General features: G+C 62.3%; 1 protein-coding gene across 3 annotated transcripts; it reads right to left on the bottom strand.

Moving 5' to 3' along the window:
- Positions 1 to 2,183: 2,183 nt before the first annotated feature.
- SCN4B (sodium voltage-gated channel beta subunit 4) lies at positions 2,184 to 7,270 on the bottom strand. Of its 3 annotated transcripts, XM_068171897.1 has the most exons (6): positions 7,118 to 7,270; positions 6,641 to 6,911; positions 3,853 to 4,016; positions 2,969 to 3,194; positions 2,624 to 2,753; positions 2,184 to 2,536 (listed from the first exon to the last, which is right to left on the bottom strand). In XM_068171897.1, exons 2-6 carry the CDS (start codon positions 6,690 to 6,692, stop codon positions 2,443 to 2,445), a joined length of 666 nt encoding a protein of 221 aa, XP_068027998.1. In that variant the 5' UTR covers positions 6,693 to 6,911; positions 7,118 to 7,270; the 3' UTR covers positions 2,184 to 2,442. The 3 variants fall into 3 exon arrangements, with proteins under 3 accessions (XP_068027998.1, XP_068027997.1, XP_068028000.1); XM_068171896.1 differs by lacking the exon at positions 6,641 to 6,911 and having other exon boundaries at positions 7,118 to 7,233; XM_068171899.1 differs by lacking the exons at positions 6,641 to 6,911; positions 7,118 to 7,270 and adding an exon at positions 6,266 to 6,615 and having other exon boundaries at positions 3,875 to 4,016.
- Positions 7,271 to 12,917: the final 5,647 nt, after the last annotated feature.

Genomic DNA, 12,917 nt, shown 5'->3' with positions numbered 1-12,917 from the left:
TCCTGTTGTACAGAGAGAAATGATGTTTGTGCTCTACAGCGTCCCCCTATTCCCATTAAAGGAAAGGATTTGTTTTTTCACTCAGCCTCCCGAGCCTTTGTCCTGCTTCGTCACAGAGTTATTTTTACTCAGCCCCCCACCCAGACCTAAACAGACACCCACAGCAACCCCGAACCACGGCGAGTTTCTCTAGTAAACGTAAACTTTATTTCATTCAAGGCAAAGCTAACTAAACCTCTACAGTGCAAAGATGTGCTTTAAGTCATCACCCAGCCCGGCACACACACACCCCCTGTGCTTACACGCAGGTTCCTCCCACGCAGCTTTACGTGTGCTTGGACACACGTGTCTGTGGCAGCACACACCCCCGGGGGGGCCCCCTCCCCGAAATACCTCTGCAGCACCCCTCAAAGCCCCAGTGACAGCAGGGACCCCGCCGGTGCTGGCACAAGCCCCCGGGGCAGCCCGCTCCCCCGGAGCCCCTTTGTGTACACGGGGTTACATCCCTAAAACTGCTCGTGTGGCCCTTTCCCACCAAGCCAGAGGAGTAATCCATGCATAGTGCAGCATTGCATATCCGGCAGGAAGTGGAGCTGCGTCCACGCGCCGGCTAAAAAAGGCCAACAGGTTAGGACAGCTAAAAATAGTCTTTAAAAAACTCCCCTCCTCGCCTCGCTGTCCTCCCCCGCAGGAGGGCTCCTCCAAGGACGGGCCAGGGGTCTCTCGGGGTGACTGGGAGGTCTCAGGCCTCCTCCCGGGCTCTTGCAGGTGGCAATGGTGTCACAACACCTGGCACCAGAGCGCCTTCCACCCCGGGGCTGTGGCAGAGCTGTGCAGGGCGCCTCACGCCTCCTGAGAGGTAGCTCAGACTCACTGTCCCCAGCTTACAGATGGGGACACTGAAGCACAGAGAGGTCAAGTGATTGGTCTGAGGGTCCCTCAGACCCTCAGAGAGAGGATCGGGATCCTGACTCCCACTTGCCTGTCTTATCAACAGCCAAGGGAACCTGCCTGGAGCCAGGTGCCAGTACCTGTCCCCTGTCCCAAGCACACGGCCCTGCTCCAGTGGGTGCCCCCAGGCCCAGCCTGGGGTGACCAGCCCGCTGTGCACCAGCATCTCCAGAGAAAATAGCACCCAGCCTTTCCTTGTCACCTTGGCCACCAAATCCTCACCTACCTCCCACTCCAGCACCTCTGCCAGGGCACAAGCCCCCACAGCAAGCCATGGCTCAGCTGTGAATCCCAATTTACTGTGGGGACAGGGGAGCTGCCTGTCCTGCAACTTCACTGTCAGACACCCACAAATTGGAGAAATAGGGAACAAATCACCTTTTAAAGGATATTGTCAACGTCAGATGTAGCTCGCTCACTTCGTGTCTCACATCCTTTTAAGTCCACTCTCAGAGCCCCCCAGGCTTTGTGCAGCACCCCTCATCCCAAAGCACTTCACCATCATAGCCAAGGAAACCTCACACCCACCCCGTGAGGTAGAGCAGTATTTTTGTCCCCATTTTACAGATGGGGAAACTGAGGCATGGAGAGGCAGAGCAACTTGCCCAGGGTTGCCCAGCAGGCCGGTGGCACAGCCCCGGCCTGGCTCCCCTCGCCAGGGCTCGGCTGAGCTCCTTCCCTGCCATGGCGGAAGGGAAAAGCAATTGGCTGCTTTCCCCCTGGAATCTCATACAAAAACATCCAGGTAATGAGTTCAGCCTTGGCACCAGCATCAAAAGCATCGCTGCTCCGAGTGCCGAGCTCCAGAGAGAGGGGAGGGGGCAGCACAAAGCCAGGGAGCGCTCCCGGGGCGGCTGCCTGGGGAGAAGCCCCCCTGCTCCCAGGGATGGCTCTGGGACACGACCACCTCCCCAGCCCTGCTGTGGGAGGGACCGTGGCACAGCCAGGGGCCTGTCACTGGTTTGGTTCTCCAGCGTGCTTATCACAGCCCTGCTTCCTCCCATCCTCCTGCGCCACTCCATCTGCACAGCCGGCTCTGAGCATCCCTGCCCTGCTCCAGAAACCTTCTGGATGCAGCAGCAGCAGCTCCCAGCCACACCAGCTCAGCACCACCAGCACCCAGAGGGCCACCCCACGCTCCACCCTTTGGACACGCCGGGACCCCCGGTGCCCCGCACCCGGCCCCAGGCACGGCACCCGCCCGGCCCCTGCCCTGCCCTGCCCTGCCTGCCCGGCACCCTCTTGCCTGTGCTCAGAGCGGAGCCGGCGGCTCCCTGTGCCCCAGCAGCCTCCCAGTCCGAGTCCGCGAGAAGCTCCCAGTCCCCCCGGCAGCTGCAGCCTTGTCCGAGAAGCAGTGCAGGTTGCAGGCACATGTGTAATAGAAACATGTCTCAAGCGCTGGCAGTTCGGAAAGAAAACAAAAGGGGAAGGGTCGTCCCGTGCCCGGGCTCCCACGGCGGGGCGAGGCGGGCGTGGGCACCGCTGCTTCGTTCATGCCTTTGGTGGTGCTTTTTGTTCTGCCTTGGAGCCGGCCAGGCCGTTCTCGGTGTTGTCGTTCCCTGACGAGCTCACCAGACACTCCTTCCTGCACAGGGAGAGCGCACGGGCAGCTGGCAGCCCCCTGAGCCCGGCCCCGCTCACCCCGGCCCCACGGCAGCACCCCCGCACTCACTTCCCGTCCTGCGTCTTCTTGATGATGAACAGGACCACCCTCTTGATGAGCATGAAGAGGATGAGGAGGCCGATGAGCCCCCCCACCACGCCCACGATGATGAGCGTCACAGTGTTGTCCGTCTCCACCACTGCAGGAGAGAAGGTGCTGAGGGGGCTCGGGAGGGGAGCGGGGAGCTCCCAGCTGCACATCCCACCCCAAAAACCCATAACCCCCTCCACCCGAGGCTTCCAGGGGTACCAACCACCTCCGTGCACCACCACAACAGCGAACCAAGGAGCCTGTCACCGTGCATGGGCATTTCCACCAGCCCAGGGCCACTCCAGTGCCCTGGCCAGCACTCACTCTTATGGACCACGGTGAGGAAGATGGTGGCGTTGTGCTGGGTGTTCTTCTCCTTGGGGTTCTTGACGTGGCAGGTGTACTTGCCAGCATCGCTGAACTCCACGCTGTTCAGCACGATGGAGATGTTGTTGTCCTTCTTGGTGGTGGAGCCGACAAACTCCACCCGCGGGTTGTGCCAGATGAGGGTGGGCTCCGTGGCTTTGTTCTTTATCTTGCCGTGGTAAATCTGCAGAGGCAGGGGGGGCAGGAGCAGCTGTGTGAGGGAAAGGCTCACGCTCTCCTGATGAGCCCAGGCTCAGCTCTGCACACACAGACACCCCAAATGTCCCACCTAATGTCCCATTGCACCCCGTTAAACCAGGAATGGCCATGGAGAGGAACCTGATACACATCCTGCTGGGAAGCAGCTGATCCGACCTGCCCTGAAGAGATGGAACAGACCGTGCAAAAAATGGGAGAACCCCAGAGAAAGTGAGATCCTTTGCTGGCCAGAACTGCTCCAAACCAGCCCTCCTGCTGAGGAACTGAGGAGTCAAATATTCCCAGCAGGAAGCAAATCTATACAGAACCTTTCATATTTCAAAGCAAGCGAAGGAGGAGGAAATGAACCATATTTTGCCCTAAGTGCAGATTTGCACCTGAACAGCCAATTTATGAAAACACATGAGACTGTGGGCAGCAGTAAATCTAGAACAGCTCTGTGCCAAAAGCACGATCTTCTAGGGTCTTTAAGTCCCTTGTCCTTCCCAGAGCTGGTGACATGGAGAGAAGGACATCCTGCATGAGGAGAAAGAGAACTGCAAGAACTGCAGTGCCGAGCTGCACTGGGGAAGCACAACAGGACCTGCCAGGAAAGCAGAGGCAGAGCCCAGAGAGCCACTCACCAGCTCCGTCGAGTTGAAATACCATGTGAAGATCAGGTCCTGGAAGCCTATGCAGGTGGTGAAGACGCAGGGCAGCAGGACATTGGAGTTATTCAGAGCTGTCACCGTGTTGGTTTTCCCCACCGACACCTCCAAGGCGAAGGCAATGGCGAAGATATGCAAACCTGGCAGAGAGAGGGGAGGAGAGACTGAGGCCAAGGCTTTGTCACCCCTCGTCCCCTTTGGCATACCAGGCTGCCGTGGCAGGAGCAAAGGCGCCTGTCCCCAGCCCTAGAACGGCTCGGTGACAGAGGGACCTGCAGGGACTGGGGCTGGGTCACCCGCAGAGACAGCGCGGCTTCAAAGGGAACCAGAACATCCCCACGAAGCGAGCGTGCAAATGAGAGCCCTGATTTGCATGTTATCCACAGGCCTCCAGCTAGACCTTAAAGGGGGAGAAAAAAGCCAAGGCGAAGCAGAGCTCTGTTCTTCAGGCGGGAGCTGGAGCAGTAATTAGCGTGGCTGTCCTGGCCGCCTGCCACCCGCTCGCCCTCCGGCAGCCCTGCCCTGCCCTCCGGAGCAGTCCCCTCAAGCCCAGCAGCGAGAGCCCCGGCTCCCTCCCGAGCTGCCAATGACCTTCAAACTGCAGGATGCAGCTCTCCTGCTCCTCAGCTCCCGGAGCAGGGATAGAGGAGCTGGAAGAGAGGAGCAGGTAGGAGCCCAGCTGCAGCTGAGCACTCCTGGGGTGCAGGGACTGGCATTGCACTGGGCTGGGCCACTGCTGTCCCCACAGGTCCTTTCTGGGGGCACAGGGATGCTCTGGTCCCGGCCAGAGGAGCAGCCCTGCTCCTCATCCCCATCCCAGCACCGCCCCATCCGGTTTGTGTGATGTGGCATGGCTAAGATGTGACACGGCCCAGCAAAATGCTGTCCTCCCCTTTCCCAGACCTCAGCCACCCCTGCAGAGCTTTCCCTGGGCACAAAAACCAGGGGACACAGCTTTTCCCAGGGCTACAAGGCGATCCCCAGCTGCCCCAACACCTTAACTCGGACACGCTGCCCTCAGTCTGGGATTCGCCTCCCTCTGCAGCCGCCTCAGCTGCTGATTTATTCTCCCACACAAGCCGGTGCTAACAACTCCCCAGGCACGTCGCAGCCGGAGCCAAGCCCGAGAGCCCTGCATCCTGGGCTCCGGGCCCTGCTGCAGTGCTGCATTGCAAGCACTGCAGGCGAGGAGTTATTTAACTTTACACAGAAGCACTCTTCATTTTGCTCGAGAGGCCGGAGCTAACGCCAGGGAGTGGTTCCCGGCAGATGGAATCTCCTGCATCTGTCAGGCTCCTAGAGCAGCCCTGGGGATGCTACAGAGGGGACTTCACAGGCAGGAGTGTCCCAGGGGACAGCAGTTGTCCCTCTGGAGCAGGAGTTGGCAGAGGGATGCCTGGCTCTGCAGGTTCATCCGAGCCTGCAGCGTGCTGCAAGCGGACACTCACAGGAAAGATGATTCTTGCAGCTTGCAACACTTTAAAACCTGTCTGCCACCCTGAGAATGTAATCTGAATTGAACGTGTGGGGTAAATCGAGGCTGACCTTGTTCCTGTCATCCTGTGCTCTCAGGAAGACACAACTGATATGTTACCACTAAATAAAGCACCGAGGAAAACACGCTGGGGGAGCACTGACTGAACCTGCCACACATCAGCTCTCATAGCTGCTTTCCCAAACCCTCCCAAAGCTGCTGCACTTTGCACCACCAGGCCCCCAACCTTCAGGGCCACTCCCCTGGGGGCTCCAGGCTCCCTCCCATGCCTGCAGGCACCAGCGTTTCCCGGGGAAGCAGGGAGCAGCCACTCCTGCTGCTGCCAGAGCCTTGGCCGCCTGTGCTTTGCTCCTGCAGAGGGAGAGCCCCCCACAGCGAGGGGGCTCGCAGAGCACTGTGCTCACCCCGGACTGCCATCTGTGGGAAAGCTGCTCTAGAGAAACTTTCACGGCCCATAAAAGTCAGCGTGACATCCTGGCGCAGGCAGCAAGCCATGGCTGGCAGGCTGGCCGGGCTCCTCTCCAGCGGGGTTCAAAGAGAGGAGCTCCTTGGGCAGCCCGGTGTGCTCCGGGACAGGACCCACGGCCCTCTCCTCTCCTCTCCTCTGGGCTGGGCTGTGCCGTGGCTCCGTGCTGCAGCCAGAGCCCGCTGCCACTCCCTGCGGAGCACGGCATCTCCGGAACCCACAGACACAGAGAGACCCGCCCTGCACTCCCCTGCCCACCGCCCTCTCCAGCTCCCAGCCCACCTGAGCGACCTGTGGGACCAGGTTCCCACCTCCACGTCCTGGACCCCTGACCCCTGAGTGGTCTCAAGCATCTCCGAGTCTCTCCTACCACCCCGCTGACAGCTCAGGTGCTGGCACCCAAATCTTGCAGGGAGTCAGGTACTTACATGCTTTTTTGTGTCTCCAGCATCCTTTAACTTAAGAACTTTGCCCGCTAAAACGCCTCCCACGGGAGTGCCCCAGCAGCAAGCGCTGCACAGCCAGCCCAAGTTCCAGGCTGACACGAGGATGACCCACGGGAGCAGGAGTGCGGCGGGTGCGTGAGGCTGATGCAGGTGGCTGGAGCCTGCCCCAGGTGTGCAGTGGGGAGGGAACGGCTGCCAGCCCCTCCCTGCACCCTATGGCGAGGGATCTCGGGCATCCCTGGCCACAGGGCTGGGCATCATGCTCCAAGCAGCGGCCCTGCAGCGCGGGTCGCTCCCCGCGGCAGGGACAAGCACATGCGAACGGTCGTTGTACCAAACGAACTGTAAGACAATGACCTGTCGGCGGGCGTGCTGGCGCTGAAGCAGTGCATGGCCTCCCCGCGGCCATCCCCCGGTCCCGGGCAGGCAGGCAGCGCGGTCCCCGCTCGCCGGGCAGCGCAGGAGCGGGGCAAAGCGGGGTGCAGCCGCAGTGCTCGCAGGAGAAGCGCTGGCCACGGGAGCGCCGGTGCGGGCAGGGCAGGGGCTGGAGCCGGGACTTCGGAGCTGGGGCTCGGCTGCGAAGTCACCTTGGCCAAGTGACTTATCCCCGGCGCTCCGGACCGTCCGTCTGCAGAGCGGAGAGCGGCGTTAGCGCCCGCGGGCGGCATCCCCGGGCGCGGCGGGCGGGGCGCAGGGGATGGGTGCGGAGCGGGGACCCCCGCCTCGGGCTGCCGCGGGTCCCCGGGGCAGGGTCCCCGCCGGAGAGCCGGGGTGGGGGGACACAGGACGCGGGCGGTACCCGGAGGGGTCCCCGCAGCCCTCGGCGCCCCTTACCCAGGAGCGCGGCCAGCAGGCGCGGCGCGGCGCGGCGGCGAGCGGCGGGCGAGCCCGGGGCCATGGCTGCAGAGCGGAGCGGAGCGGAGCGGAGCGGTCCCTGCTGCCCGCAGCGCCCGGCTCTGGCCGCCCCCGCGGAGGGCGAGCGGCGCCGGGCGGGGCCGCGCCGGGCGGGGCTGCGCTGAGCCCTCCTCCGCGCTCCTCCGCGCTCCTCCGCGCTCCTCCGCATCCCCCCGCGCATCCGCCCACGCATCCGCCCGCCCGGGGAATCGGGGAGCGCTCCCTGGACCGGGGCAGTGACGGTCCCCCTGTGCTCTGTGCTGATGGAGCCGCATCCCGAATCCTGGGCGCAGTTTTGGGCCCCTCGGAAGAAGGACTTTGAGGTGCTGGAGTGTGTCAAGAGAAGGGGCTGGAGAAACAGTGGGATGAGGAGAGGCCGAGGGAGCTGGGGGGTTTAAACTGGAGAAAAGGAGGCTCGAGGGGATCTTCTTGCTCTCATCAACTCCCTGACAGGAGGTTGGAGCCAGGTGGGGGTCAGGCTTTTCTCACAGGTAACAAATTACGGGACAAAAGGAAAAGGCCTCAAGCTGTGCCACGGGAGGTTTAGGTTGGATTTTAGGGACGATTTCTTCACTGAAAGGGCTGTCCAGCCCTGGCACAGGCTGCCAAGGGCAGTGGTGGAGCCAGCAACCCTGGAAGAGTTCAAAAACCATATGGCTGTGCCACTTGGGGACATGGTTTGGTGATGGCCTTGGCAGTGCTGAGTTTATAGTTGGGCTTGATCTTAAAGGTTTTTTCCAGCCTCAGTGATTCTGTGGTGGCCTGGAAACACAGGGCTGGTGTTGCCCTGGGCCACTTTGGGAAGAGGCAAAGTGCCACTAAGGCCGGTGGCTTCCCAGGACAACAAAACAGGACAAGGCCGGGGCTCGGCTCTCCTTCGGGGCACCTCAGCAGTGTGGCACCAGGTTCCTGCCCTCCATCCCCAGGACAGACAGCAGACACAGGTGGGATGCAAAGCCAGACCCCGATGGCTGCAGAGGGACCCGCCCGGCGCCAAAGGGGACACTCTGAGAACTCAGAACACTCTGAGAACTTATTTTTCTCACCGTGATCTTGTTCCGGGATAACTGGCTGCACAAAAGTTCCCTACCTCGCATCCATTAGGCCTGCCCTCGGCACACCGCATCCCAAAGGCGGCCGCGGGGGCTCTCCTAATGGAAGCCCCGGGGTGTGGTGTGGGCAGGCAGAGCTTCGCCTCCGTGCCCGGGTCCATTAGCCAGCGAGCCCTCCCGCAGCGTTTGCGGGAGGTGACGCGTCCCAAAACAGCCGTGGCGGGAAGGGGAGGAGGTGCTGCCGCACTCCTGGAGCAGGAACGGCGCTGGCTTTTTCTCTGGGCTGCAGTGACACAGGGCACACGTCCTGGCAAAGCTCACCCCAGGGACCAGGCATGGCTTCCCCGAACTGCATTGATTGGTTTTTGGGTGTGAGGGCAGCTCACCTGCAGGGATGCTGCCTGCACGTCTAAGGTGCCACTGCCTGTCACCTTCAGGGCACGTTAAGGCTCCCCATCCCCATCCAGCCCCCTCTGCAGCTCTTCTGGCCAGCAGCATGAAGCAGCAGAGAGGAGGGAAAGCAGGAAGCTTTGTAGGGCATGGGGACATCCCAGGGGAGCCTGAGAGGATGCCAGCAGTGCCTGTGGGTTGAGGCGTTAGGGCTGCAGAGCTGGCAAGAGAGGCAGGAAAAATACCGGCGGAGCCAGGGCAGCGCTGGCAGCCGGCGCTGCGGGAGCTGCGTGCACGGCTCTGCTGATGCAGCAGAAGGTGCCTTGGCGGGCGGTGGGGATGGATTCAGGGAGGGGAGGGATTCAGGGAGGGGATGCACTCAGGGAAGGGATGGATTCAGGGAGCTAATGGATCCAGTGAGGTGATGGACACAGCGAGGTGATGCACACAGCGAGGGGAGCGGAGCTGCAGGTGCTGCGTGGGGATGGGAGGAGGAGTGCAGCGTTTGCTGGAGCATCACTAATTATGAGAGGGCAGGCACCTCGGGGGTGCAGGGGTGCCTGTCACCCGTGCGGGGGTGCCTGGTGGCTGCAGGGGCTAGAGGCACAGGTGCAGGTGAGTTCGAGGCCAGCATGCAGCACACAGGACCTGCAGCAGTGGGGGAGGACCTGGAAGAGCAGCACACCTACCCTGGTGCAGGGGAAGGTAAGAAGGAGCCCCTCCTGGGATGCTCAGGTGCCTGCCAAGTTTGCTTGTATTTGGGATGCAAGTTGGGATGCATTTGGTCTAAATTGACACTGAGAATCTTGCCAGCAGAGCCTGGAGGCAGGAAAGTTGGGAAACCTGGCCGCAAGGGCTGGCCAGTAAAAACAACAGAGCTCCTGTGGGCACTGGCACAAACGGGGGGCACTGGGCAGGTGGGCACCCAGCTTATTCCGTGCTGACATGGCCCTGCAGCCACGTCTCCGTGCTGAGTGTCCCCGCAGAGGTGACAGCCTGGCATCCCCGCTCCCCCACATGCCCGGGACGGCTGTGCCCACGCAGCCCCAGAGCTGGCAGCAGGACGCTGGCTGTCACCAGCGCCTGATGGAGCTGTCACACTCGGCAGCTCCAGCCGGTCTCCTCGGCCGACTGATCCCGTGAGACATCTGCCAGTGCCGCGGGCCTGGGCAGGGCTCTGCTGCCCCCAGCCCGGCCGGTGCCGTGCCATGGCCGGGAAGGGCACTGGCAGCAGCTGGCCCTGGCATTTCGGCAGGACACAGATGTCCGGCGTGGGATCCGGGATTCCTGCGGCTCAGCGGAAACTTGTTCTGCTGAGCCCAGCACCAGCTGCTGCGTCTGGTTTCAGGGAAGGCGAGCACTCTGTGCTCGGACACTGTCACCTCCCCGGGGACAGGAAGGAGGGCTCAGGGGTGCTGCCAGCTGGCTCACAGCCTGCCGGGGGGCACAGTGGCAGCCTGTGTACCCTCAGTCCCTCTCACCTTGCACTGGTGGAGCTGGGAGGGTTAAAATGCTAGGCTGCTGCTCTCTGAGGAGGGCTCCTGCCTCCCTCCACGTGAGTAGCGAGCAGGTAGGGCTGAGCAGAGCAGTTGGGCTGCAGCTCCAACGCAGCAGGCACAGCGCTGGCCCCGGCTGCCCTGGAGCATCCTGCCAGGGGCTGGATCCAGGGGACAGTCCCAGCCTCCTCCCAAACCTCCCCGAGCCAGGCGATGCTGTGCTCCCGGACCCGGAGCAGGCAGAGCCCTCCTGTCGGTGGAGGGGGAGGAGGAGGTGGCAACGCTGGAACAGAGCTTCCCATCAGCACCTTATATTTACTGCAAGGTCCTCTGGCTGTGACCTTTAAAAGACAAGGTGGCCTGGCATCCCGGCAGCTGGCAGTGGGCAGGAGGCACCGCAGGGATCAGGCTCTGCAGGACTGTCCTGGCTGGAACGGACTGGCCGGGCTGGAAGGTGAGCGAGAGGTGCCGGGCACAGACTGCGGGTGAGTACCTGGCTGCTTTTGTCATTCCAGCTCTCGGCTGCCTGCAGCTCTCCCTCGGAGCGGTGCTTTCCCCTCTCCCTGCGCTGCCGCTGCCTGCTCACCCCCGCCCGTGGAGCCGCCTGCCCTCCGGAGCGCGCAGGTTCCTCACCCCCTTCCACCGGCCCTTTAAACACGCAGGGGAAGAGCGGCCGTGTCCCCCGGCAGCGACTGCAGAGCATCTGCAAGAACCGCTGAGGCAGCCCTGCTCTATCCCAGGAGAAAGTTTGATCCTGACCCGTCGCAGCCCGAGGCCACCTCCACCGGACCCTCCCTATTCTGTCCCCCCAAGCTGCTCTTCACACCCCTCACTGCCCCAGGCTGTCCCCTTTCCAGGTGCCCCTCTTCACTTCCCAGCCCTGGGAGCAGGGCAGCATTGCAGGGACTGTGGCTCTGGACTCTCCCTGAGACACCCCAGCAGTTCCCTGTGACTCTGCACAGGACCAGGCAGAGGTCCCTGCCACCTCCCACCCCCTCTCTTGCTCTTTAACACCTGTAATCCCACCTGGCCCAAGGAAATTTTAGTGTTCTGTAGCAAGGAATGTCCATGGTTCTGGAGAATCTGAGAAACCCCAGAGCTGGGGGTTTGCTGTCACTGCCTTCAGTCCCCTGCAGTGAGGAGAACTCACCCTTGTTGTGTCCCACGGGGTCTCCTCTGTGATCCCACTGCTCTCCTCAAGTTTTTTGCCAGCAGCATTCTAACAAGCATCCTAAAAGTGCCGAGGGGTCCCCCACGCCCTTTGCCCACGGCTGTATTTACCCCTGAAGCTGGGTGGGGATAACCCCACGTCCTCCTCCGGGGAGCTGCTCCTCCCTGCATGGCAAAGCTGTTCCCTGCCACGGGCCAGGGATCGATTGGCAGCCCAGAGCTGCAGGACTGTGTCAGCAGCACAGCGGAGGTGATTTGGGTGCCCTTCCTCGGGGAGGGAGAGGTGCCAGGGAAGTTGGAAGTTTTCCGCAGCGCTGACCCCACGCTGAGGTGCCCAGGGCGCAGTGTCCGGCAGGGACAGGGACAGAGACACCGGGAGAGCTCATCCCACTGCCACTGCTGCTGGGAACGGTGGTGGGCTGAGCAGGGTGGGGGGCTGGAAGGTGGAAAGCGGTGGTGGCAGTGCCTCAGGGCAGAGTGTGGCCTGACCCTGATTGTCTGAGGAATTGGGATGCGCCGGCGCTTGGCGGCCCGGAGTGAAGGGCAGCAGGGAGAGGGCGGCTGTCAGAGCTTCTCTCGTGTCTCCACGGTGGCTGAACTGATGGATGTGCCTATTAACTGTGCCCCAGTTGTGTCGTGCTGCTCTGGAGCATCCCCACGGCGTTGCTGGACCGGGAGAACAGCCGGTTATGGGTGTCCATCACCCAGTGCGTGACCTGGGCTCTGCTGGAGCCTGCTGAGCCTTACCTGCCATGAGCAGCCATCAATCCCAGCTCTCTGAGAACCACAGGTGGAGAGGCTGGCAGGCCACAAGACCTGGAGACCCCACAGTGGGTGTGGAGCACCCCTGAAATCTCCCCGTGGGAAGGCTGGGGCAGCACTGGCCACGCTCCCAGCACTGCCCTGGCTCTGTGGCAGCTCCTGAGGACAGAGCTGTGGACACACAGGGTGCCCTGGGCTCCCTCGGCACCCAAAACACCTCAGCAGGACCAAGCTCCACTCCGGAGTGGGCTTATCCCCCCAGGCAGAGCAGGTGAGGGGCCTGTCCTGCCCCTCCTGGCTGCGGCACAAAAGCATCGAGGGCAAAGTCGGTGTTTTGTTGTTCTTTTGTTTGTTTGACTGTACAAAGAGCAATAAAAACATCCCACACTCGGAGAGTGGCTGGCAAGAGAAGCCCAGGGGAAGGCGCACGCCCGAGGCCACAGCACGAGGCAGAGCAGCCCCTCCTGTGTGTACAGATCTGTATTTGTCGGCTCTCTGCGGTGCGCAGCTATGTACAGATGCATTGGCAAGTTGCAATCCAAGGATAGTGCACGAAAAGAAATGAAAGGCAGATGCAAGACTGGTCATGTGCAACACTCAGAGGCCTCTGTGCCCCCGAGGCGCTGGATCAGTCCCACCAGGAGCCGGGGACCGCCCGGCCCTGGCAGAAAGTGGTGCGGGAGCCCTGCGGCACCGGGCACCGCTGGCACTGTGCGGGGCGTGGGGACAGCCCGGCCCTCCCGGGGCAGCAGGGCCCAGGGAAGGGAGCCGGGCGTGGGACACGGCACATTCCTGCTGCGGATGGGAGCGGAGCAGCGTGGAGCCCAGCGGGGTCGAGTGGGATGGACGGGGCACATGGGGAAGGGGTGG

This window comes from Anomalospiza imberbis, chromosome 24 (assembly GCF_031753505.1).
Source record: "Anomalospiza imberbis isolate Cuckoo-Finch-1a 21T00152 chromosome 24, ASM3175350v1, whole genome shotgun sequence".
NCBI classification, from domain to species: Eukaryota; Metazoa; Chordata; class Aves; order Passeriformes; family Viduidae; genus Anomalospiza; species Anomalospiza imberbis.
This window is presented reverse-complemented; position numbering and strand designations above follow the sequence as displayed.